This window comes from Microcaecilia unicolor, chromosome 11 (genome assembly GCF_901765095.1).
Source record: "Microcaecilia unicolor chromosome 11, aMicUni1.1, whole genome shotgun sequence".
Classification (NCBI taxonomy): Eukaryota; Metazoa; Chordata; class Amphibia; order Gymnophiona; family Siphonopidae; genus Microcaecilia; species Microcaecilia unicolor.
Window position 1 is genome coordinate 31,645,524 of NC_044041.1, and position 23,868 is coordinate 31,669,391.

General features: G+C 45.0%; 1 protein-coding gene across 1 annotated transcript in view; it reads left to right on the forward strand.

Annotated features, from left to right (window-relative positions):
- The window catches only part of HECTD4 (HECT domain E3 ubiquitin protein ligase 4), a 467,625-nt gene that overhangs the window by 116,419 nt on the left and 327,338 nt on the right, over positions 1-23,868 (forward strand). Inside the window, 4 exon segments of the mRNA XM_030218637.1 lie at positions 3,433-3,625; positions 11,781-11,942; positions 15,246-15,359; positions 16,506-16,646. Coding sequence (XP_030074497.1) covers positions 3,433-3,625; positions 11,781-11,942; positions 15,246-15,359; positions 16,506-16,646 — 610 coding nt within the window.

Genomic DNA, 23,868 nt, shown 5'->3' on the forward strand with positions numbered 1-23,868 from the left:
GCTAGAGGTATCATTAAATTAAAGAGGGTTGGTGAGAGTGGTGATCCTTGTGGTACTCCGCATTCAGGTTTCCATGGTGGTGATGTTTCTGAGTTTGCAGTCACTTGATAAGTTCTTGCTGTTAGGAAGCCTTTAAACCAGCTTAGTACATTACCTATCAAGTTTTCATGCTTGACAGGATGCAGTGTTTGGTGTAGCAGTCTTGTCTCTGGGGCTAATGATAGCCCATCCTTAATAGTCACTGTTTTGGTACTTCACAAGTGTCTGGTCCGATCTAGAAGGATGCTAAGGAAGGATAAATTAGATCTGGCCTATTAATTTTGCTTTCTTTTAGTCCTCCTAGACCAGTCCAGAACATGCCCTGGTTTCAGGATGTTTTGAGATGCTGCCTTTGAGGATGCGAGCCTAAGGAAGAATGGCTGTGTTCCTCTTTAGGATTTGGGTGGGGGGGGGGGTGTACTTGGTTTGGATCTGTTGCCATTGTTGAAATAAATTTGAAAAATAAATTTGCTGTTCGAATAAATTTGTCTCTCATTACAAATGTAGGGACAAGGAAGACGTGGGAAACTACAGGCCAGTAAACCTCATGGTAGGAAAAATAATGGAATCATTTCTGAAGGAAAAGATAGTTAACTTTCTAGAAGCCAATGGGTTACAGGATCTGAGGCAACATGGCTTTACCAAAGGAAAATCCTGCCAAATGAATCTGATTGACTTCTTTGACTGGGTGACCAAAGAACTGGATAAAGGACATGGGCTAGATGTAATCTGCTTAGATTTCAGCAAAGCCTTTGATATGGTCCCTCACAGAAGACTCATGAATAAGCTGAGAGGGCTGCACTTGGGACCCAAAGTGGTGAACTGGATTGGAAACTGACGTACAGTCGACAGAGGTTGGTGATAAATGGAATCCGCTTGGAGGAAAGGAAGGTGAGCAGTGGAGTTCCTCAAGGTTCGGTACTGGAGCTGGTTCTATTTAATGTATTTGTGAGAGACATTGATGAGGGGTTAACAGGAAAAATTTGCCTTTTGCAGATGACACGAAGATAGCCAATAGAGTGGATACCCCGGAGGGTGTAGAATCCATGAGAAGAGATCTCCAAAAATTGGAAGAATGGTCAAGGGTATTGCAGTACAGTTTAGTGCAAAGAAATGCAGAGTGATGCACTTGGGGTGCAGAAATCCAAAGGAGATCTACCAGATAGGAGGAGGGACCTTGGGGTGATGGTGTCTGAGGATCTCAGGGTGACAACACAATGCGACAAGGCGGTGACTGCGGCCAGCAGGATACTAGACTGCATAGAGATGGGTATAACCAGCAGAAGAAAGGTGTTGATGCCTGCTTACAAGTCGTTTGGTAAGGCCCCACTTGGAGTATTGTGTTTTGGAGGCCATATCTTGCTAAGGATGTAAAAAGACTTGAAGCAGTTTAGAGAAAAGCGACAAAAATGGTGTGGGGTTTATGTAGCAAGACATATGATAAGAGGCTTGATGACCTGAATATGTATACCCTGGAGGAAAGAAACAGGGGTGATATGATACAGACGTTCAAATATTTGAAAGGTATTTAATCTACAAACAAACCTGTTCCAGAGACTGGAAGGTGGTAAAATTAGAGGACACGAATTGAGGTTGAAAGAGAGACGACTAAGGAATAATGCCAGGAAGTATTTCAATGAGAGGGTGTTAGATTCCTGGAATGTCCTCCTGTGGAGATGAAAATGGTAATGGAATTAAAAAATGCATGGGGTAAACACAAAGGAGAATCCTGTTTAGAAGAAATGGATCCAAAGGAGCTTAGTGGTGATTAGGTGGCAAGACCAGTAATTGAGAAGGAAAGCCAGTGCTGGGCAAACTTCTACGGTCTGTTCCCTGTTCGTGGCTGGACAGATTTGGATGGTCTGGAGTGGGTCTTTTCAGGGGCTTTGATGATGACTTTAGAAGTTTTAGAACAAGGACAGTGCTGGGCAGACTTTTACGGTCTTTGTCCTGAAAATGGCAAGGACAAATCAAGATCAGGTATACATATGAAGTATCACATCATATCTTATACGTTTATCTTGTTGGGTAGACTAGATGTACTGTACGGGTCCTTTATCTGCTGTCATCTACTTTGTTACTATGTAAAAAAAATTTAAATAGAGGTCAATGACGTAAATTTAAAGAGGAGGATGGCTGGGCATTATGGGGGAAATGCTGGGTGTCTAGTTAATTTATTTTGCTTAGTAAATACTGCTTCACTTGGGACTGTTATATTCTCACTCAGAAGCCAGAAGTTGTGTCTCCATCTACTGGTAGGGGTGCATAACCCAAGCCTCTGGACCAATCTGGAGGGACTAAAAGAAAGCAAATTAGCAGGTAACATCTAATTTCTCCATGCCCTCTCCTGTGACATTTTTCAGTATTAAACATCCTAGTTCTTTAAAATGTGTAACTTTGTGGTAACTGTACATAAGTAGGTTTATTGTAGTAATCTAAGTATCTTGCATCACAAGCCTAAATCAGAAGGGATTAAAAGGGTAGAGCTGTTTTACTAGTCTGTATCCTCAAAGGTTTTTATTTACTGCCCAGTCTGTCTAATCAGTGATGACGAATCTAAAACAGGGGTGTCCAACCTCGAGGGCCACAATGCAGTTGGGTTTTCAGGATTTTCCAAATATGCATGAGATCCATTTGCGTACGTTGCCTCCATTGTATGCAAAGCCCAAGGTTGGACACCCATGACCCCTAGACGTTTTGCTTCACTAGAAAGCTTATAACGTGTTGCCTTAGATAAAAGATGAATAACCCTTTAGCTGGATGTTAGAATCCACCCACAATACTTCCATTTTATCTTTGTTCACTTTGTCTATGGGCACTAGTTCATTCATGTAGTCCATATATTTTCCAGATAATTCCAGAGTTTCATCACAGTTCTGTAAGTGCAGGCTCAGACTTGTACATTATCCACATAAATGCATATTATCTTTGGAGTTTTAGTAATAACCCCCACGGTGTGAAAAGATAAATATTTTTAACATAATAGACAGCAAAGGGGTGTCTTGTGGGATTCCTCCTTAATGGTATCCATGGTTGAAAAATGATTGATCCATCTGAATCCCTCTGACATTTATATGACAGACGTATGTTCTTTTATAAATCGGATTGCCAGTGTCCTGAATAGTAGAAAGAAGTACACTGGACTACTGATGGCAAAGATGTACAGGAGTTTTTAGAAAGAGTCGTGCTTTAAGTAGATGCTAGGGGAGTAAATAATTTCAATTATTTAAAGTTATCCTCCATTTTTGCAAGTTAATTATAAGGGAAATGTATTCTAGTTCAATGAGAGACACTTTAAGCTGGATTGTGAGGTGTTTAGGTGTTAATTTTTTATTTGGGTTAGCCAACAAGGTACCTTATTGAAATGATCCTTATCTATTTCTAATTAAATAGGTAGAAGATGGTGTATATGTGGCAAATCCTCTTCAAGAACGAATAATACTTATGAGAAAGGAAGGAGAATCTGCAAAAAGTATTAATGAGATGCTGCTTAGCCGGCTGTCAAGGTACAGAGCTTCCCCCTCAGCAACATTAGCCGCTTTAACTGGTTCCACTATTTCCAATACGATAAAAGAGGATCAGTCAGGTAAGTAATATTCTGTCTTCATCTATATTTTACTTTTTTTTTTTTCCTTTTTATGTGCCTGGAAAGACTTTTCTGTTCTATCTTACCAATATACTGTTTCTCATTGAGAATTATCCTATACATTGTCTTGTGTATAAGTAAACACTCCTATAGTGATCTATGCTATGTTGTTGAATCTCTGGGTCTCTGTCCTAATACCAGAACATGAGAAAAATAGATGATAGCAGAGACCAGTCTAGGTTCTAATATCATGCTTTTAGTTATCTTACGTGTTATTTACAAGCTATTAAGCCAGAAACAGTATGCATGAAAACTTCTTGACTGATACCAGACCTCAGCATATGACTCATCAAATGGTCAGTTTTTTGGATACCACTACCAGCTTGCAGTACCTTGCTCCCGAGTAGAGAATGGCATGGAGACAGGGACCAGCAGTAACTGCAGGGATGGGGACGGAGACAGAGCCCATGGGGACAGGGCGGGGGTAGATCTGACGGGATGAGGATGGGGACAGATCCATGGGGACAGAGACAAACTTTGTCCCCTTGTCATTCTCTACTTTGAAGGCTTTTAATGAATTGGACAGGTATTTATGTTTGAGTGATGCGGGTGATGTTTTCATTTTTTGGAAAAATGAGCAAAAGTTCTGGCCACAACTGGCAAATTTTGCACAGGGGATCCTGTACATTCCTGCTACTAGCACATCTGATGAAAATATATTTTCTATTGTAGGAAGGACTGTGGAAGACAGGAGAGTTAGGCTGAATCCTGAGATTGTTGATGACTACTTAATCCACAGATTTAAAAAATCATAACAGTGCTTCATAGGGCATATTTCTCCCCACTAGGGCATACAGAACGGGTTGTATTTTGTACCCATGGACATTTTAACAGGATGGATTAGGATTCCTTGGGGTAGAAGAAATCAGCTATTGTTGGGATTGGAAGGTTAGCGGGTTTTGGTGAGGAGGGTTATTTATAGCTGTCCGTTGTTATTGTTTTCTATTTGTAATTTATACACAACAGTTGCATAGGATATTGTTCCTTTTTACACTTTAATAAAAAGATTTAAATATAAAATCAAAATTGTTTGAGGCTTTCTCAGATTGAGGACAGAGCCCATGGGGATGGGGACAGAATCTGCGGGGGTAGGGATGGAGACACTGTCATTCTGTACTTCTGAGTCTTTCATTTAATTAGCTTCTCAGGTTTTTTTTAACCTCCCCCTCAATCAGCTCCTTTGTTTTTCTACATTTTATACCCAGTGTCAGATGTTTGTCTTTATGATTATGTTATGTGTATTAGAGTTCTGTAGCTGCGAACAGTTCTTTTATTGCCTACTTTTCATTACCTGTAAGTTTTATTAGAGTCCATTGTGTGTCTTCTGTGTGATGCATCTGTGAACAGTACATCACCAGCTGGGTTCCCTTCCTGATATGGTCAAGCCTGATACATAGGTTGTGAGTCTGCTAGGGACAGAAAAAGTACCTCTCGCTTTAGAGAAGGTGCAAAAACCATCAAGGTTATTAGCCATATATATGTATTCCATTGAAAAATGGAAAAAAAAAACAGTATGGTTTTTCAACCTGTCCAAAACATACCAAATAGCCTAAATAAGATACTAATTCTTAATGCAAAATAATATACAAAATACAAACTTTATTTCAGAAAATGTAATACTACTATTAAAAGTGCACTATAATGTATGCCCCCCTCAAAAATGAACAAAACTTCAATAGTCCATCATGAAGTACTCTTAAAAAGTCCTGATAATAAATCTTGTATTTCTCTGGTAATCATCTCCCAGAGTCAAATATGCAGGTGTTTTTTTGATACTCAGTCGTTGTGATAAGTTGGTACTTGGTGATCTTGCAGCTATGTTCTAAGTGATTGATTTGTTGCCAGATGCTTAGCTCCTGAGGACGCCTTAGTGGTGAAACACAAATTTCGTTAGCGTCCCTCCGGACCAGCCCAGAATGTGATTGATGAGTTGTGCATACCTTCCAGCAGGTGGAGACTGAGAAAACTGTGACTATAGAGAGCTAATAAGATCCTTTGCCGACTAGAGAAAGATCCAGAAATCTCAGTCTCCAGCAGGTGGAAGGTGGTGAGCCCTTCAGTCTCTTTCCTTCTACTTTTCCCCTTGTTTCCTGGGGTATTTCTTTTACTTTGATTGAATTCTGGTTTTAGGTTTCTTAGCCCTTTTTTTCTGTGCATCTGGGATATAAAAAAACCCCTTGAAAAGCCTGTTAGTAGAGGCAGAGGCCTGTGGGGGTCTCTTAGTGCCTCGGGGGTGTCAAACTCGGGTGGCTGGGTCCCTCCCCCCATGTCCTCCCTGGAGTTCTTTGATCTGTCTGTTGATTAAAAAAAAAAAGATTCATGCAAGAGAACTCTGCACAGAAAATAAGCTTCCTCAAGCTCTTCGGGGGAAGGGCTTTAGAGGCAGGGAGAGGCAGCCGCTGAATATTAAAAAAAAATAAAATAAAAGGGGGGAGCAATCAGTGAAACCTGGTGTTTCTGCTCTGTTTCTCTGTATTTTAAACTGGCAAGACAGCTCCTGATCTCCCTTTCTGCGGCTGACCTCTATTTCTTTGCCAGCTGAGTTTGATTGCTGCGTTATACTTCAGGTGCAATGACAGAAAAGCTCCACCGCTGTTCAGTCTGTCAGTGGTGGGGAGTCGGCGCAAGCGGTGCTTAAAAATTTTGCACTGTGTTTGAGGCATCCTCGCAGGACGGGGCAGGGGCTGTTAAAGTGTCGGCGCCACTGGCTGGGGCCGGGCCAATTCGGGCAGTTTAGGTACAATCGGGTCGGTTTTGATGGTGGCTCCGATTTTTGGCGGGAAATGTCGCCATCTTATCTTCACCTCTCAGTGCTCCGTCCCTCCCTGCCTGCTTGCGGTGCCAGTCTCTGTGCCGGTTCCTCTGCCAGTTCAAACTCCGGCTTTGATTTCCTTAGTATGTGAAGGAGGATTACCTCCTGAGTTTGTTGTTCAGATATATCAGGCACACAAGTCTGCGCCGGTGAAGAGGTCTCAGGAGGGGCAGTTAGTGTCTGCAAAATGGCTCAAGCAGTCCTGGGAGGTAGAAGAGGATTGTTATTCTGACACAAACCAGGAAATGTCATCTTTGGAGGAGCTGGAGATGTTATCAGAGGAGCTGCCTCAGCCTGAGGATGAAGTGGAAGCTCTCCTGGCGGGGGAGGACCCATTGGTGGTGAGAATTTGAGAATTTTTCATAAAGATGATCTGGAGGAACTTATTTCCCTTGTCTCCACTACCTTGCATTTTGAGAAACAGCAGGCTCTGCTGTGGAGCCCAGAAGGGTTGATTTACTAGTGAAGGGTATTCGGAGGCCAGGTAAGACTTTTCCAATGCATCAAGATATTAGGGACATCATTCAGGCACAGTGTGAGGTGCCTGATTCTGCCTTTCTAGATCTATGGTGTGGCTTTCTCCTGGCCCAGATTCAGACAAAGAGCTTTTGCGTCCTCCGGTTGTGGATGTGGTAGTCTCCGTGGTCGCCAAGCGTAATACAGTTCCTGTAGATGGTTGTACCGTTCTGAAGGATGTCCAAGATCACCATATAGAATCCTTGTTGAAGACTATTTGTGGTTCTTTAGTGGCTAGAGCCTGTTTTTGTTGGTCTGAGAAGATCTTGGATCGCACTTCAGATGATCTTTCTGCGATAGATGCTGAAGTAGTGAAATTAGAGATTGGTTCAGCCTTTTTAGCAGATGCTCTTTATGATTTGCTTCGATTCTCTTCTAAGTCTATGGCTTTATCTGTGTCGGCCCATCGCTCTCTTTGGCTTTGTGGCTGGTCGGAGGATGCGGCTTCTAAGTCCAAGCTTAGTAAATTTCACTTTAAGGGTTCCTTGCTGTTTGGTGATGAGTTGGACAAGCTGGTCCACAGCCTTGGGGAGACTATAGTCCCGAGGCTTCCTGAAGATCATCATAGGGGGTCCGGACGTAGTGGTGTTTCTGGCTGTGGTAGAGGCCGAGACTTTCATTGCTATAGACCGGGCAGGGTGGTCCCAGCTCTCAGTGCTCCAGGTTTTTCCAGAGGACCCACTCCTTTCAGGGTAGTCGTAGAGGAGGTCAGGAGAGGGGAACTTCTTTCTTGGTTTCCTCTCGTCCTCAGCAATGAAGATTTGTAGGCCCAGCCTCCGGTTCCAGTAGGTGCTCGGTTGGCGCAATTTTATGGGAGGTGGGCCCATATTACTTCCGACCAGTGGGTTCTAAAGGTTATTCGAGACGGGATACACCTTAGAGTTCGCGCGTCCTTTGCCAGATGCTTTCTTGGAATTTCCCTGCTGTTCTCTGCTGAAAGCCAGAACTGTCAGGGACACTGTGTAGACTGCTCGATCTTTGGACTATTTGTCGTTCCTTTTGCTAGAGCTTCAAAAAAAGGTCATTACTCCATTTATTTCCTGGTTCCCAAGAAGGAGGGTTCCTTCAGGCTGATTCTAGATCTCAAGGTGGTCAATTGGGCCCTCAGGGTTCCTTCGTTTCATATGGAGACTTTGTGGTCGGTCATTATGACGGTCCATCCCGGGTAGTTTCTGACGACTCTCAACCTCATGGAGGCCTATTTGCATATCCCGATTTGACCTGTGCATCAGCATTTTCTTCGGTTTCTGGTGCTAGGCCAGTATTTTCAGTTTCGGGCTCTTCCCTTCGGGCTCGCGACCGCCCCTCATACATTCACCTAGGTTATGGTTGTGGTGGCCGCAGCTCTCAGAACAGAGGGCATTCTAGTCCATCCTTACTTGGATGATTGGTTGATCAGAGTAAAATCTTACCAGGAAGAGCGTTCAGGCCACAGCTCGCGTGGTAGGCTTCTTGCAGTCCCTAGGTTGGGTAGTAAATGCGCAGAAGTCAACTGCAGCCTGCTCAGTCGTTGGAGTACCTAGGAGTGTGTTTCGACACGCAGCAGGGCCGAGTTTTTTCTTCCGTTGGCTTGCATCTTCAAGCTGCAGCTCCAGATTCGCCAGTTATTGCAGTCCCTGAGGCCAATGGTCAAGGATTATCTTTAAGTCCTGGGCTCCATGGTGGCGACGATCAAGGCAGTGCTCTGGGCCAGGGCTCACATGAGGCCTCTGCAGAGGTCTCTTCTATCAAGGTGGTCGCAGCAAAAGGATGAGCTACATCAGAGATTATCTCTTCCAGCACAGGTGAGCAGCAGCCTTCGATGGTGACTACGGGACACCAATCTGACCAAGGGAATGCCTCTAGAGCAGCCCAGCTGGATATAGTGGTCATCACGGATGCCAGTCTAAAGGGATGGGGGGAGCTCACTGTCAGGGACAGTATGAACAAGGCCTCTGGTCCCCTTAGGAGAGCTCTTGCTTGATCAGTCTGGTGGAGACCAGAGCAATCCTGCAAGCGCTCCAGGCCTTTCTCCATCTGTTGGAGGGCGAATCAGTCTGCATTATGTCAGAGAATGCCACGATGGTAGCTTATATCAATCAGCAAGGGGAGACAAGGAGCAGGAAGTGTTGCAGCTCAGAGGTGCATCTGGTCGCTCTGACAGATGCTCATGTAGCAGGAGTCTAGAATGTCCAGGCAGACTTTCTAAATCAAAACACACTAGATCCCGAGGCGTGGGCTCTAAGCGATGTAGCTTTTCGGTAGGTGGTGAAGTGTTGGAGGCTTCCCAAGATGGATCTCTTTGCCTGCACTCTCAATACGAAAGTTCCTTTGTTCTTCAGTCATCGCAAGGAAACCAAGGTGCAAGGGGTAGACGCGCTTCTTCAGCCCTGGCCAGCTGGTCTTTTTTATGCCTTTCCTCCATGGCCTCTAATAGGGTGCCTTCTTCAGGGAATCGAGATGCACAGGGGCTGAGTAATTTTGGTGGTGCTGGATTGGCCTCGCAAACAGTGGTACGCCAATCTTCGGTGGCTTCTGGTAGAGGATCCTCTCAGGCTTCCGGACACGCGAGGTGTTCTGGTGCATGGGTCGATTCTGTCTTACGGCCTGGCTCTTGAGCGGACGAGGTTAACGAAGAAGGGTTACTCTGCAAACATAGTTGCTACTATGCTTTGCTCTCGTCAACACTCTACCTCCTTGAATTATGTTCGAAAATGGAGGATCTTTGAGGCGTGGTGTGAAGAGCTTGGTATATCTACCTTTTGCGCGTCTGTCCCACAGATTTTGGATTTTCTACAGCGTGGGTTCGACAAGGGTCTGGCTTTGACCTCCCTTAAGGTGCAGATTGCGGCCCTTTCGTGTTTTCAAGGTCGTGTCCAAGGAAAGACTCTCGCTAGCCTCCCGGATGTACTCTGGATATACTCTGACTCGCTGCTCTTTTCCTCGCTGGGACCTTAATTTTGTGCTCTCGGTTCTTATCAATCATCCCTTTGAGCCTTTATCTTCCTGTACTTTGAAGGATTTGACTCTAAAGGCAGTGTTCTTAGTGGCTGTCGCCTTGGCTAGACGAGTCTCAGAGTTATATGCTCTTTCGTGTAGGTCGCCGTTTTTGGAGTTCAGCTTGGATTGTGTGGTTTTGCGGCCAGTTCCTTCTTTTCTACCCAAGGTGTTGACACTTTTTCATTTGTCTCAACCGGTGGTGTTGCCTGTATTAGGTTCTTTGTCCGGATCCGAGGAGCAGCAGTGCTTGAAATGTTTGGCTGTCAAACGAGTTCTGAAGCATTATGTCAAGTCTATGTAGGAGTTTCGTCGGTCTGATTGTTTGTTCTAATCGGTGGGTCTTGCAAAGGGTTCATGGCTTCTAAGCCCACTGTTTCCCATTGGATTAAAGAAATGACAACCTCAGCTTATTTTCTGTCCGGGAGACCCATTCTAGAAGGAGTTAAAGCCCACTCTACCAGAGGTCAGGTGACTTCTTGGGCGGAGTGTTGTCTGCTGCCTCCTGAGGACATTTGTAGGGTGACGACTTGGTCTTCTCTGCATTCCTTTTCTAAACATCGATTGGATGTCTTGGGTCGTCAGCAGGTAGTTTTCAAGACAAGTGTTTTTAATGGCGGGGCTTCTAGGTTTCCATCCATGATATTAATGCTTTGGTACGTCCCATCAGTCACATTCTGGGCCAGTCCGGAGGGACGCTAAGGAAGGAGAAATTAGACCTTACCTGTTAATTTGCTTTCCTTTAGTTCCTCCAGACTGGCCCAGATCCCTCCCTTCATATATTCTGTGTCTTCATCAGTTATCTGATGTTTGTTTCTTGGGCGCTGTGTTACTTGTTTGCGGTTCCATTGTTGAGAGAAAAAAAATTATCTGTTATGCATGATATGCTGAGGCATGTTGTTGGGAATCTATTTGTTCTGTGGCACACACCCTGTATTGGCAATGTGCCGTTGGCTTCTCAGGCTTTCGGATGCACAGATATTTTCTTTCCTGTTTTGTTTCCTTCTGCTTTGGTACTTTATTACTGGATCTTTCTCTAGCTGGCAAGGGTTCTTATTGGCTCTCTATACAGTTTTCTCAGTCTCCACCTGCTGGAAGGTGTGCACAACCCATCAGTCACATCAGGGCTGGTCCGGAGGGACTAAAGGAAAGCAAATTAGCAGGTAAGGTCTAATTTCTCCTTGTGTTGGGCTAAAAACAGCTTTTAAGAGAGGGTAAAACTAATTGGATATCATTACGAGAGGAATAAAATTGTTCATCATTCTTGAAGAATTGAATAGGATACAGCGTCATCTGCTTATTTGACTCTGGGAGATGACTACTGGAGAAATACAAGGTTTATTGTTTTTAAGAGTATTTCATGATGGACTATTGAAGTTTTTGTTAGTTTTTGAGGGGGGCATATGTTATAGTGCACTTCTTAATATAATAGTAGTATTACATTCTCTGAGTTTGAAATAAAGTTTGTATTTTGTATATTATATTGCATTAAGAATTAGTATCTTAGGTTTTCTATTTTATTGTATGTATAATTTGAGAAAGTTATTAGTAATGTTTTGATTCCTAATTTTGTATTGTCAAAACATAGCTATGACAGGCCTCCTTTGAATCTCAGCTTCCTGGCCATGAATGAGTAGATAGCACCTGCTTGAAATTGGCTACACATTTAAATAGCACTGATGGCCACTGTTTTTACATTTGTATAGGTGCTTCTAAAATGAACACCTATGTATCTTTACATATAAGATTTTGGAGGGAGTTAATTTTTAATATAGTCTGTTCATATTTCAGCTACAAACACAAGTTGTGGACTGCCACTAAAAATGTTAAGAAAAACCCCAATGTATACATGTGGAACATATTTGGTAATGTTGGTTCCGCCTCCAGGAGGATCAGGCAGCTCAACAACACGATCACTGTTTGGTGGGACCAGTGGATTGTCATCTTTAAAAAGTGAGTTACTTGAGCGATACAGCAGTATTGTTTTTTTCAGATCCCTTATTTCTCAATGCTTTTCATGGGTACAATGGTACAAAATAGGAGATACTGTTAAAATGGATCTCTCTTGGATATGTTTCTTGTTCCTTTCACTTCAGTCTTCTCTTTCCTTCAATCTGTTCCTAACTAAGGACATCTTTTACTAAGGTGCACTAGAGTTTTTAGTACGAGCTAAAAATGCTAGCGCACCTTAGTAAAAGACCCTCTAAATATGCTTTTGTTCTAGGCTGACTGAGCTGCAAGGGGAACCTTGAATAAGAAGAGACCTTTTTTTTTTCCTTTTCTATGCGTCACTTTGGTGCAGCCAGGCATCCGATGAACTAGAGCAGAGGATCTTAACCCAGTCCTTGAGATATACCTATCTAATGCATATTCATTGTGGATATCCTGCAAACCTGACTGGCTGGGTGTGTCCCAAAGTCTGAGTTTGTTTATTTTGCAAAAACAGAGGTAGATCTTACATTCTCTGAGGGGTTTCAGCAAGATTTCCAGATCCCAGGAGCTGCAATGGCAAAAGCATGGGACAAAGAAAGATGCTGTTCGTCAACTGAAGGTACCATCAGCAGTCATGCCCTTTCTGAACACAGAATTCAGGCTGGCACAAGTGACTTCAGTACATCTATCAATTGAAATAGTCTATCATTACACAGTGGGGGCACAAAAATCACACGTAGAAAAAAACCCAGCACTCAAATGTTAATGTTATTTTTAGAAACAAATGTGAGAGTAACCCAGCTGACCTCAGCAGTGACTCGTTTCATACTGAGATCCAGCCCAGTGACTCACTACAATCTTCATCGGTCATTCAACTTTTTATTATTTTCAAAGCTTTTGTGCATTTTATACTATTTCATTCCTATATAAAAGACGCTACTTGGCTTGTTTGTGTGGGTCCACTATGCTTGATTTAGAGATTACCAAACAAGCTAAGTAGTGTCTTTTATATATAAGAATGAAATAGTATAAAATGCACAAAAGTTTTGAAAATAATAAAAAGTTGTATGACCGATGAAGATTGTAGTGAGTCACTGGGCTGGGTCTCAGTATGAAATGAGTCACTGCTGAGGTCAGCTGGGTTACTCTCACATTTGTTTCTAAAAATAGCATTAACATTTGAGTGCTGGTTTTTTTTCTACGTGTACAGTACTTCTATGGCATAACTTTGTTTTGGGATCCCAAGAGACATAAAATATAGAAGCACATATATAGTTTCATATGCTTAGTTGTTTTAAGGGAACAGTGTTATCAATGTCATCCCACCTAAATGAGAAGAATGCTTTGTAAAAAAAAAAAAACAAAACATAGTAACATAGTAGATGACGGCAGAAAAAGACCTGCACGGTCCATCCAGTCTGGCCAACAAGACAAACATATGTGTATACCTTACCTTGATTTGTACCTGCCTTATTCAGGGCACAGACCGTACAAGTCTGCCCAGCAGTACTTCCCGCCTCTCAACCACCAGTCCCGCCTCCCATCACCGGCTCTGGCACAGACCGTATAAGTCTGCCCTCCACTATCCTCACCTCCCAACCACCAACCCCTCTTCCCCCCACCTGCTCCGCCACCCAATTTCGGCTAAGCATCTATGGACAGCACACAAATGACTCTAAATTACAATTCTACAAGTTTCATTTCAACTTATAAAATGTCTTATTTCAACAGAATCAAATGTAAGTTAAAGTAAAAAAAAATCTATTTTAATCTGAACAAGCCTTATTTCTTTGGGTTAGTCTTTTTTGTCTTAGCAATACAGATTTGTGGTAACATGCAGGACACCTAAGTTCAATTCTCTAGTTAAATCTCCTAGTTAATTATTTCATAAGGTGGCAGAAGGACGTTTTTTTTCTCAAAAATGTCCAAGTTGCGATTTTCAACACCCCAGTTTTAGACGTTTTGCTCCACAGTTTGCTTAAATTTCAACGGGTCATGTTTTGGGTGTTACACGGTGGCACGAAAAGATAGATGTTTTTCTGCAAATAATGGAAAAAAACGAAAACATTTAGGGCCAAAATAAAGATGGTTTTGGCTAGACCTATTTCAGTCATGAGTAAGTGAACAAAGGTGCCCTAAATGATCATATGACCACTGGAGGGATTAAGGCATAACCCCCCTTACTCCCCCAGTGGTCATTGACTCCGTCCCAGCACTCTAAGATGTGATAGTACGTACCAGGTTCTATGACAGCTTCAGATAATGATGGCCATTCCTATTAGAGCAGCAAGCAGGTACCAGGTATAGCCTAGTGGTCAATACAGTGGTCTGTAGAGAAGGAGACCCAGGTCCATAGCCAACTCTTAACTGGTGCACTTGTGGTGGAACATGTAAGCTCTCCAAAAAACACTAAATACCTACTATACCTACATGTAGGTGATACCTTTAGGCATAAGGCTATTGTAGTGGTGTACAGTTGGGTACAGTAGGTTTTTGGGTGGGTTTTGGAGGGCTTGCCATACAATATAAAGGGCTAAATGAGATATGTACCTGGGACCTTTTTATGTGAAGTCCACTGCAGTGTCCCTTAGGTGCTCTGCTGGGATGTCTGTGTGACCAGTCTGTTAAGAATGCTGGCCCCCCACACATCCCAGTGGCTTTTTTTTGTGCATTTTTCCCCTGGACTCCCCCCCCCCCCCCCCCCCGAAAATGGTCCTAAAAGACACACCGAGCATAAAAAACGTCTAGCAATGGCCATTTTTGAAATAAAAAGTTGGATATTTTTCTGGTTTGAAAATTGCCATGTTCACTACTTGATTTTTGGACATTCTTGTAAAACGTCCAAAATCGAATTTAGATGTCAAGTCGAAAATGCCCCTCAATATATGATATCACTCAGTAAAACATATTTAAAGGAAAATCTTTCTGACTGTGTACACTGCCATCACAGACAGCCTTGTGCATTCATTGTAAATGAATGGAATACCTCCACATGCTTGTTTCTTGCTGCTTGCAGCTGCCAGCAATTCAAGAATTCTTTCCCTGTTTTTATCATTCTGGAAGTGTGAAATCACTGGAACAGCTTGCTCTTCTATTTGTAGACCAAGCTGATGTAGAAACTGAACACCTTTTCATATCCAGTGTCTGTTTTGGGGATATTTCACACCTATACAGTAGCACTTTAGTGGAAATTTGTCTAATCTATATTTATCCTCTGTGCTTGCTTACCTATCTGCTTTCAGTATGTTTTTAAGATGCACTTTGAACATCTGTGAAACAAGTGGCTGACAATTTACGTGTAGTCATTAGAACTTTTTTTCTAAGTTCTTGCTTCTAGTCTGGTGTATAACATTTCTGATGGGCAGTTCACTAGTCGAGCGGATCTCATTGATGCTGCAGGAAGCTCACTTGGGCGAGGAGCGCTAGTTCCAGGACTTGGTAAGAAACACATCATATTATTGTGACAGTATCCTTTCACAGTGACATGGGCTCAGTTCCCCCAACCCCCTTCTGCCTTTATTTGGCAATGGTCACATTCTTTGATGGGCAGATGATCAAAAGCCCACGCTGTTCCAAACAACGCTCTAAAAATAGTGCTGGAACAGCTCGGGACTTTACCGCACCTATGATCAGAGATAATTGCATGCACTCTCTGATCATGGCACAATCCTCCTGCACTTGTTTGACAGGTCTGGGCTGTCAAAAGCCCAGACCTGGCAAAAACAGGGGCTGGAGGTCCTTGGGACCACCAGACCCCAATTACCCCCGCCCTGAGCCAAGCGAAACAGGGGCTGGGGGTCCAGCAGACCTCCAGTCCCTCTGACCCCCCCCCCCGGGGGGGGCTGGAGATCCGGGGGGGGGGTCTCCAGCCCCCCTTAGCATCCCTCAGATGTCCCTGGTGGTCTGTGGGTCAATTCCCCCCCCCTCACCCCACCCCACATGGTGGTCTAGCGGTCCTTCCCCGCCCCCTACCTTCAGTTGGAGGAGGGAGGTGGCCTCCCTCCTCTTCCATCGGCGCCGCCTGGAAAGTGGCAGTGCCCAGCCCTGCCCAGTGCATCCTGGGATGTGCTGGGTAGGGCTGGGCGCCACCATTTTCCAGGCGGCGATGATCATAGGGGATGAATAGGTTTAGCATACATGTGCATGCTACTTGCGCTAAGAGCCCTCTTTTGCATGTTTGCATGCTAGTTGCATTCAGAGCCCGTGAGTGCGTTGATTAGTCTCAAAGATAAAAGGAAATACTGGTGTCATCATACAAGTGTCATCCAAATATACACACTTGCATTTATGGGATAAAGGTTTGTGTATATAGATGAACAATCCCTGCCTGTCTGTGTTAAAAGTGGATATCCATTTCACTAATCCTTTCACACTGTAATGAATTTTGGCCAAAGACACTAAAAAGTCAAAACTAATTGTCGTGCATCTGCATATAGTTGGTGCCTTATTAATCCTAAGCTTTACATCTCTTGATTTTGGGGCTAAATTTATCCATGTAGTTTTAGATTTAAATCTTTAGTTTTGTGAGTTAAGGGTAAAATAATTGAGAAATTCATGACATTTTACTATTCCTTTTTCTTTCAGGTGCTTGTTATGATACTATGAATAACATGATCTGGACATGTTCTAATGACTATATTGACCAGTGGTGTAATCCAGGAAACCAAGCCTTTCATTATGTTTGTCAGAGACTAGGTGTTAGTCATGTCATTACTGAGCCAAAAGGTAAGGTTTAAATAAATAAATAAATAAACTCCTGGTAAAGACAGTGCTACTGAAATATATAATTTAAAAAGCATGAGTGGCAGATCCGTGATATTTTCCTTCTAAACTAGGTCTCGTGTACGCTTCTGAAAACAAAACCTTTTAGTAATAGAGATGCTGAAGATTAGCGAAAAGAAGATGCATGCCATTGTCAGGATTTTACCCTGACTTAACTGGTATAGTTTGATATGCTGTCAATACAATGTAATTTGTTTATAACAATAGTAAAATTATAAGCATAAAATACAATCAATAAAGTAAACCTGGAGACAAGCAAATTGAATTTTAGTTATACTAATGACATGATGCAGCATCAGAAATAGACATTTTAGAACAGATCAAGAAAGCATTCTTATATCAGACTTCCTTTGCATCAGCAGCAAATGAATCCAGATATTTGTGGGTTGTGATCATCTACCAGCAGGTGAAGATGAGTCCTGTCTTATAGGATGGTATTTCTCCTGAACCTTCAATATGTCTCTGTCTCCAATAGGCAGTGGATGATTCTCCACAAGCTCATGGATTCATCTTTGGCGGACACTCCAGTTCTGGGTAGCCAGGTTCTGTTGAGCTTGGGAGTGCCAGGCTGTGCGGTGCTGGCTTTTTTTTTTTTTGGGGGGGGGGGAGGGGGGTACACCTGGTGGTGCCAGGTCCCTCCCCCATCCCATGCTCCAGCACTAATTTCTGATCTATGCATCCTTCCTCTCAGTTGGGGGGGGGGGGGGGGGGGGGGGGGGAGAAGCGTTTTTGGGGCTGTTTGTGTTTAAAAAAAGAAAAAAAATAACTAATTGATTTGGTCACAGGTCAGCTATAAGCAAAGGCTGGGCTGCCTGTTCTTTGAGAGCGGGAATCTTGTTTCTTTTCAGCAGTAACTGGAGCAGACAGGAAGCTCTTCACTGGCTATCAGAGGGGTGAGTATTTCCTGTGCCTGTTTCTTTTTTGCTTTTGGAAATGGCTTTAGAAGCGGTGAAACGCTGCTCGTGCTCTGGCAAGCGGAGAGCAGTGTTGGGCTGCTGTTTGGGAGGCTGCGTTGACACGATGTTCCTGGAGAGACCCAGTGTTGTTGAGGGACTGTATGTTTCCTGCGCTTCAAAGTTGCCAGCGTAATCTCCTCAGTGTTCTCGCTCCGACACAGCCCCTGGCAGTTCTGAGGCCATGGCTGTTACTCCAGTTGGCGGCAGCCTCTGCAGAGTTGGGTTTGGACGCACCTCATTGGGAGTCAGGGACTCTTGCTTTGGGATGTTGGGGCTCTCACAGTCCATGAATTCAGGCACCCGGGGGGGGGCAGTTCTCAAACCTTTTACCTTGAAATTCGTCGTCCTCCTCCATGCCTATCTGTTGAAACAGGCTCACCCGGTGGTCACACCACCTGCGTTAACAGTGGAATCTGATCCAGTCGGGGAGTCAGGCTCTCCCTGAGGACACTGACATTTTGACGGAGTCAGTCTGCCTTGTCTCTTGAGTCTGGCATGCTTAATTGGTTCTTTGTATGATTTGGTGAGAACTTCAGCCAAGCAAGATGGCTTTGGTGGTGACCGCCTGCTGCTGTCTCTAAACAACGCCTTTCCAACCTGCCCTTTCAGGGTGCCCTTCTCTTTGGGGAGGATTTGGAGAATTCAGTTAAAGATCTGGGCAATTCTAAAATGCAGAGGTTGCCGAAGGACAAGCCTAAATCGACGTTCTGGATACCTTAGTCCTGGTCTTGTTTGAAGGACACCCGACGGTATCAACCAGGGAGGTCTTCTCCTTGTCGTCCTCCTTTACCAAGTCCATATTCCAGCAGCTTCAGTTCTTTCGCTTAGACAATTGGCCAGCCGCCTCAGGCTGGAGCGGCCACCGGATCGGCACAATGATGGGGTGCCAGTCCACTCTTCCGTGAGCCTCTTTTACGAGGAGTGGACCCAAATTATGTTAGATCAGAGATCATCTGAGAAGGTTACAAATTAGAGTTTTGCTCTCCCATTGATGATTTTTTCTGCTGCGCTTTGGCAAAGCAGGAACAGGGTCGCCGAGAGGGGGGACAGAGAGGGCAAAATTCCCTGGGCCCGGGACTCCAAGGAGGGCCCGGCACCAGGGTCTCTCAAACTCTTCTGCTCCCAGGCCACTGGCGCCGCAGTCCCTAGTCTCCATCTACCTTCCCTCAGCTCCCTTCTGTCTGCCATTCAATGCCCTTCATTAAAAAAAAAAATCTCAAAATCAGCAGCGCAGCACCTTCTGTGTGAAAATGGCAGATCCCCTCGGGCGGGCCTTCCCTCACTGTGTCCCACCCTCTTCTGATGTAACTTCCGTGAGGGCGGGACACAGTGAGGGAAGGCCTGCCCGTGACGATCTGCCGCTTTCACACAGAAGGCGCTTTGCTGCCGATTTCGAGATTTTTTTGTTTTAAATGAAGGGGGTCAAATGGCAAACAGGAGCTGAGGGAAGGTAGTTGGAGACTGGGGACTGCAGCGCTGGCGGCCTGGGAGCAGGAGAGAGAGGCAACAGCAATTGCGATTGGGGGAGGCGGGGGTTGGGTGGTGGCGATTCTTGGAGGGGGGGGGGCTGCCTGGGCCCAACTCAGTCTCTCGGCGGCCCTGAGCAGGAGGCGTTTTGGACCGCACTCCTTTGTAGGAATTGGTGGCAGTAGTGCCAATTCAGCCACAGGTACTCTGTCAGGGGTGCTATTAAACTTAATTTGTGGTATCCAAGAAAGGAGGCTCTTACCGTCTGGTATTAATACTGCAAGAGGGCTAATCTGTTCCGGGTCCACCACATTCGTATGGAGATGTTATTGCAGTCTGTGCTGTCAGCGGTCCAGCTGGGGGGAGTTTCTCAACCACTCTGGATCTGAAGGAGGCATACCTACGCGTTCTGATTTGGCCCCCTCATCAGCATTTCTTGCATTTGCTGCTCTGGGTCATCACTTTCAGTTTCAGGCGCTACCATTTGGATTAGTGATGGCTCTATGTACCTTTTCCAAGGTCATGGTAGTGGTAGTTGCCTGCCTCCAAAAGCAAGGTATTAAGGTCCATCTGTTTGTAGATGATTGGCTCATTTGAACTTCAGTGTGAGAGCAGGCAGGTCATTGACAGGGTCATGGCTCTTTTATGGTCCCTGGGCTGGGTGATCAATCTTCCTACGAGTCATCTTCGTCCTTCCTACTCTCTCGAGTATCTCTGGATGTGCTCCAGTACTGCTTTGGGGAGAGTGTTCTTGGCGGAACAGAGGATTTCAAACTTCAGGTCCAGATCTGGCATTTGCTGTGGCAGCAGAATCCCCACACCTGGGGTTATGTCCAGGTACTGGGTTTGATGGCGGTGACCTTGGAGGTGGTCCCTTGGCTAAGGATGCACGTGCACCCTCTGCAGCAATCCCTGTTGAACTGGTGGTCTCCAGTGTTCCAGGATTATCAGCGACGCCTTCCATGGACTCCGGCAGGGAGGCGCAGCATGACATGGTGGCTGGATTCCTGGCATTTCTGCAGGGGTGGGGGTGCCGTTGGATGGTATTGGTGACCGATGCCAGCCTATCCGGGTGGGCTCACTGCCTCCACCTCCATGTTCAAGGGTTCTGGTTGGAGGAGAAGGCATGGTGGCCCATTAACTGCAAGGAGTTGTGTGCAATTTAGCTGGCACTTTTGGCTTTCCAGGTATGCTTGTGGGGTCACATAATGCAGAGATGGACCTCATGGTGACTCAGCGCAATGCCAAGGTCGCCCGCTTTTTCAGCAGAAGAAAGGAGCTCAGCTCGGAGGGGATCAATGAACTTCTCCAGCATACTCTGCTGTATGTTTTTCCATCTTGGCCCATGATTGGCATGGTTCTGCATCGAATCTGGCTGCATTTGAGGCAGGTCACTCTGATCACTCGGGATTGGCCCAAGCTAAATGTAAAATCTTGATCCCAGCTAGTATACTGTCTATAATTTATTGCTGATGTACAAAGGTGTTTCACAGCGAGAGTAGCATAAATGTTAATTAGTCAAACATGATTGAAAAATCATAGAGGAAATTTAGGATGAATGTTTGTATGGTTTGTGCTTAAAAACTTTACCTGAGTAGAGATTGAATTTGCCTACACTATAGATTTATAGATTTTCTTTTTAGGGAAACACTTTTTTAAAACAGTTGCATAGAATGTATACATTTCAAAAATATTTTACATATTTTGTGCATAAAGGATTCACTCTTCCTTTGTTGTAAGTGCAGCAGTTTGATAAAAGGAAAACTGAGCTGGACTTAAAAGAAATTATATCTTTGTTCAGAGGGAATCCATTTGCGTGTTATGTTTTTTTAATTTGGGATTTAGTGAAATAATTTGTAATACTGCAAAGTTCAAAGCAATCATACTAAATCATGCAAAATGTAAATGGAGGGGGGGGGGGGAGGGAGGAGGAAGATCCTACTCCATTCACAGGAGGAAGAGTTTGCATGGACTTAACATAACAAAGTAACCAAGTCAATGGGACCATGGAAAATAGATTCTAGGTTAGTACTGTAAGTTGGAGAGATACTGATAGCTCCACTAATTTATATTCAGTTATTTCTTGGTGAAGGAGTAGTTCTAAAGAAATTGAGATAAATAAACCTAGCCTCACTTAACAAAAAAATGGGAAGCTGGTAAATGATGGTGACTTTTAATGAGCTCACTTTGTACCTAGGGCAATGGAGGGTTAAGTGACTTGCCCAGAGTCACAAGGAGCTGCCTGTGCCTGAAGTGGAAATCAAACTCAGTTCCCCAGGACCAAAGTCCACCACCCTAACCACTAGGCCACTCCTCCACTTCTAAAGGAAAGAAATATTTTTAATTTTAGCAAATTATGGGATCTAAAGCAACATGTTTCTTACCAACTAGAGGTCTAATCTGGACAATCAGTTTAGTGAGCAGAGAGCCAGGAAAGCCAGAGTTCAAATCTCACACATGATCCTTGTGACACTGTGCAAGTCGCTTCAGCATCTTTTGCCTCAGTTACAAACTTAAGGCTACTTTTACTAAACTGTGCTAGCGATTCCCACACAGCAAATGAGAGAAAGCCCATAGAAATTGAATGGGCTTTGTCATTTGCCGCACCGGAAATCGCTAGCTCAGTTTAGTAAAAAGGGCCCTTGAAGAGCCTCTGGAGACAGAGAACTACCTCATATGCCTGAATGTAATTCACCTTAAGTTACCAATGAAAAGACTAATTTTCTCAGCTCTAACCCTCGTCGTCTTTTCACCACCCTTAACTGTCTCCTCAAAGTGCCCTCCGCTCCCACCCCCCCCTCACTCTTTCCTCAATCACTGGCTGACTACTTCCACAACAAAGTGCAGAAAATCAACCTCGAATTCACCACCAAACCATCTCCTCCTCTTCACCCTATAACCCACTCCCTCAACCAACCAACCCAGGCCTCCTCCTTGTTTTCTGATATCACCGAAGAGGAAACCGCCCATCTTCTTTCCTTCTTGAAATGCACCACCTGTTCCTCTGACCCCATCCCCACCAACTTACTTAACACCATCTCTCCTACTGTCACCTCCCCCATCTGTCATATCCTCAACCTCTCTCTCTCCACTGCAACTGTCCCTGACACCTTCAAGCATGCTGTAGTCGCACCACTCCTCAAAAAAACATTCCTCCACGACCCTCCAGACCGGTCAAGACGCGTGGGTTATGTCCTCCTACCAGCAGAGGGAGACTGAGAAACACTGAGCTTTTGAATACTGTATATATAACCTGTGCAGTACATCCACTAGCCAGTATTTTCTCAGTCTCAGCAGAGGTAGATGGACAGCCTGTGCAGTCTTCAATAGTCCGGTGAGGTAGCTGGATTATACGGTTAGGGGATTTATTCTCTGATTGCCAAATTTAATGTGTTCTGACTATTCCCTGTACGTGGTTTAAAAAAAAAAAAAAAAAAATTAAGTGCTTCGGGGCCCTGGGTCTGGTGGGGCCCAGTTTTTCCCCCCTGGGGTGTCACACCTGTGTTCAGGTCCCTCCCCCTGTGCTGCTCTCTTTGGAGACTCTGGCAGCTTTGTGCCTCGGCTGCTTTTCTAATATTGTAGCCTTGAGAGCCCCTCACTCCTCAGCTGCCAAAAATTTGGGTGATGTCTCTTTAAGAGCTATCTGAAGCTTTTCCTTCATAGGAACGGACGGCAGGTTCGTTCACTGTTAGTAGCGAGTGAGAGCAGTGCGAGTGCCTGTGCTGGGGAAGCGGTGAGTGAGAGATTTCTTTTGGCGCCGCTTTGCACAGCGTGTTGGGAGCTTCGGGGTCATGGCAGGCAAACTCCTTTGCTGTCGTGCGTGCTCGCGCCGAGGAGTAGAAGCTCCGGGGGGTCAGTGCCGGTTGTGCGGCGACCCGAAGCAGGCCTCGCCGATGGCGGCACCCCCGGTATTGAGTGCGGAAGTCCCAGCGAGTGCGGGGGTGTCGGGGGCGGCAGGAGCATCGGCAGGGACGATTTCGGCGAATTTAGTTTTGGCGGGAACGTCCGCCATTTTGGATTCCGCGCGTCCCGCGGAATCAGCTGTTTTTGGCCCTGCTGCTCCCGGATCGGTACAGAAGGGGGTGCCTGAGGGTACAGGAGGCGTTTGTTTTCCTCCGGATTTTGTATGGACCCTCTATCAAGCTTGGAAAGCAGGACCCACACCTTTAGGGGAGGGGCCTAGTGCGGCAGTGCCTAAGAGGCCTCGTTTTGAGTGGGACGAAGAGGAGGGATTCTCTCCTGTAGGTTCCGAAGGTGCTTTTAGTGATGTAGGGGACCCTGAGGGATTTGAGGGTTCTCAGGATCCGGAGTTGGTGGTCCCTGGGGAGGACCCCTCCGTAGTGCGGATTTTTCACAGGGAGGAGCTTGCGGAGCTCATTGAGCAGGTCTCTTCTACCGTTAAGTTTGAGCAGCCAGAGGCGTCTTTGGGGGAGGCTAGACAGGTGGACCCCTTGGTTAAGGGGATTCAGCGGCAGGCTAAGTCTTTTCCCATGAATAAGGACATCCGGGATATGGTGTTTCAAGAGTGGCATTCGCCGGATTCTCCCTGTAAAGTGTCTAAAGCAATGTCTAGATTGTATCCGCTCCCACAGGAAGATAGAGATTCCTTTAAGGCACCCACAGTAGATTCGGTGGTGACAGCAGTTACAAAGCCACGGCTATTCCGGTGGACGGAGGGGACTGCTCTCCGGGATCCCAGGATAGGAGGCTTGAGGCCTTCCTCAAGCGGAGTTTCGATTGTC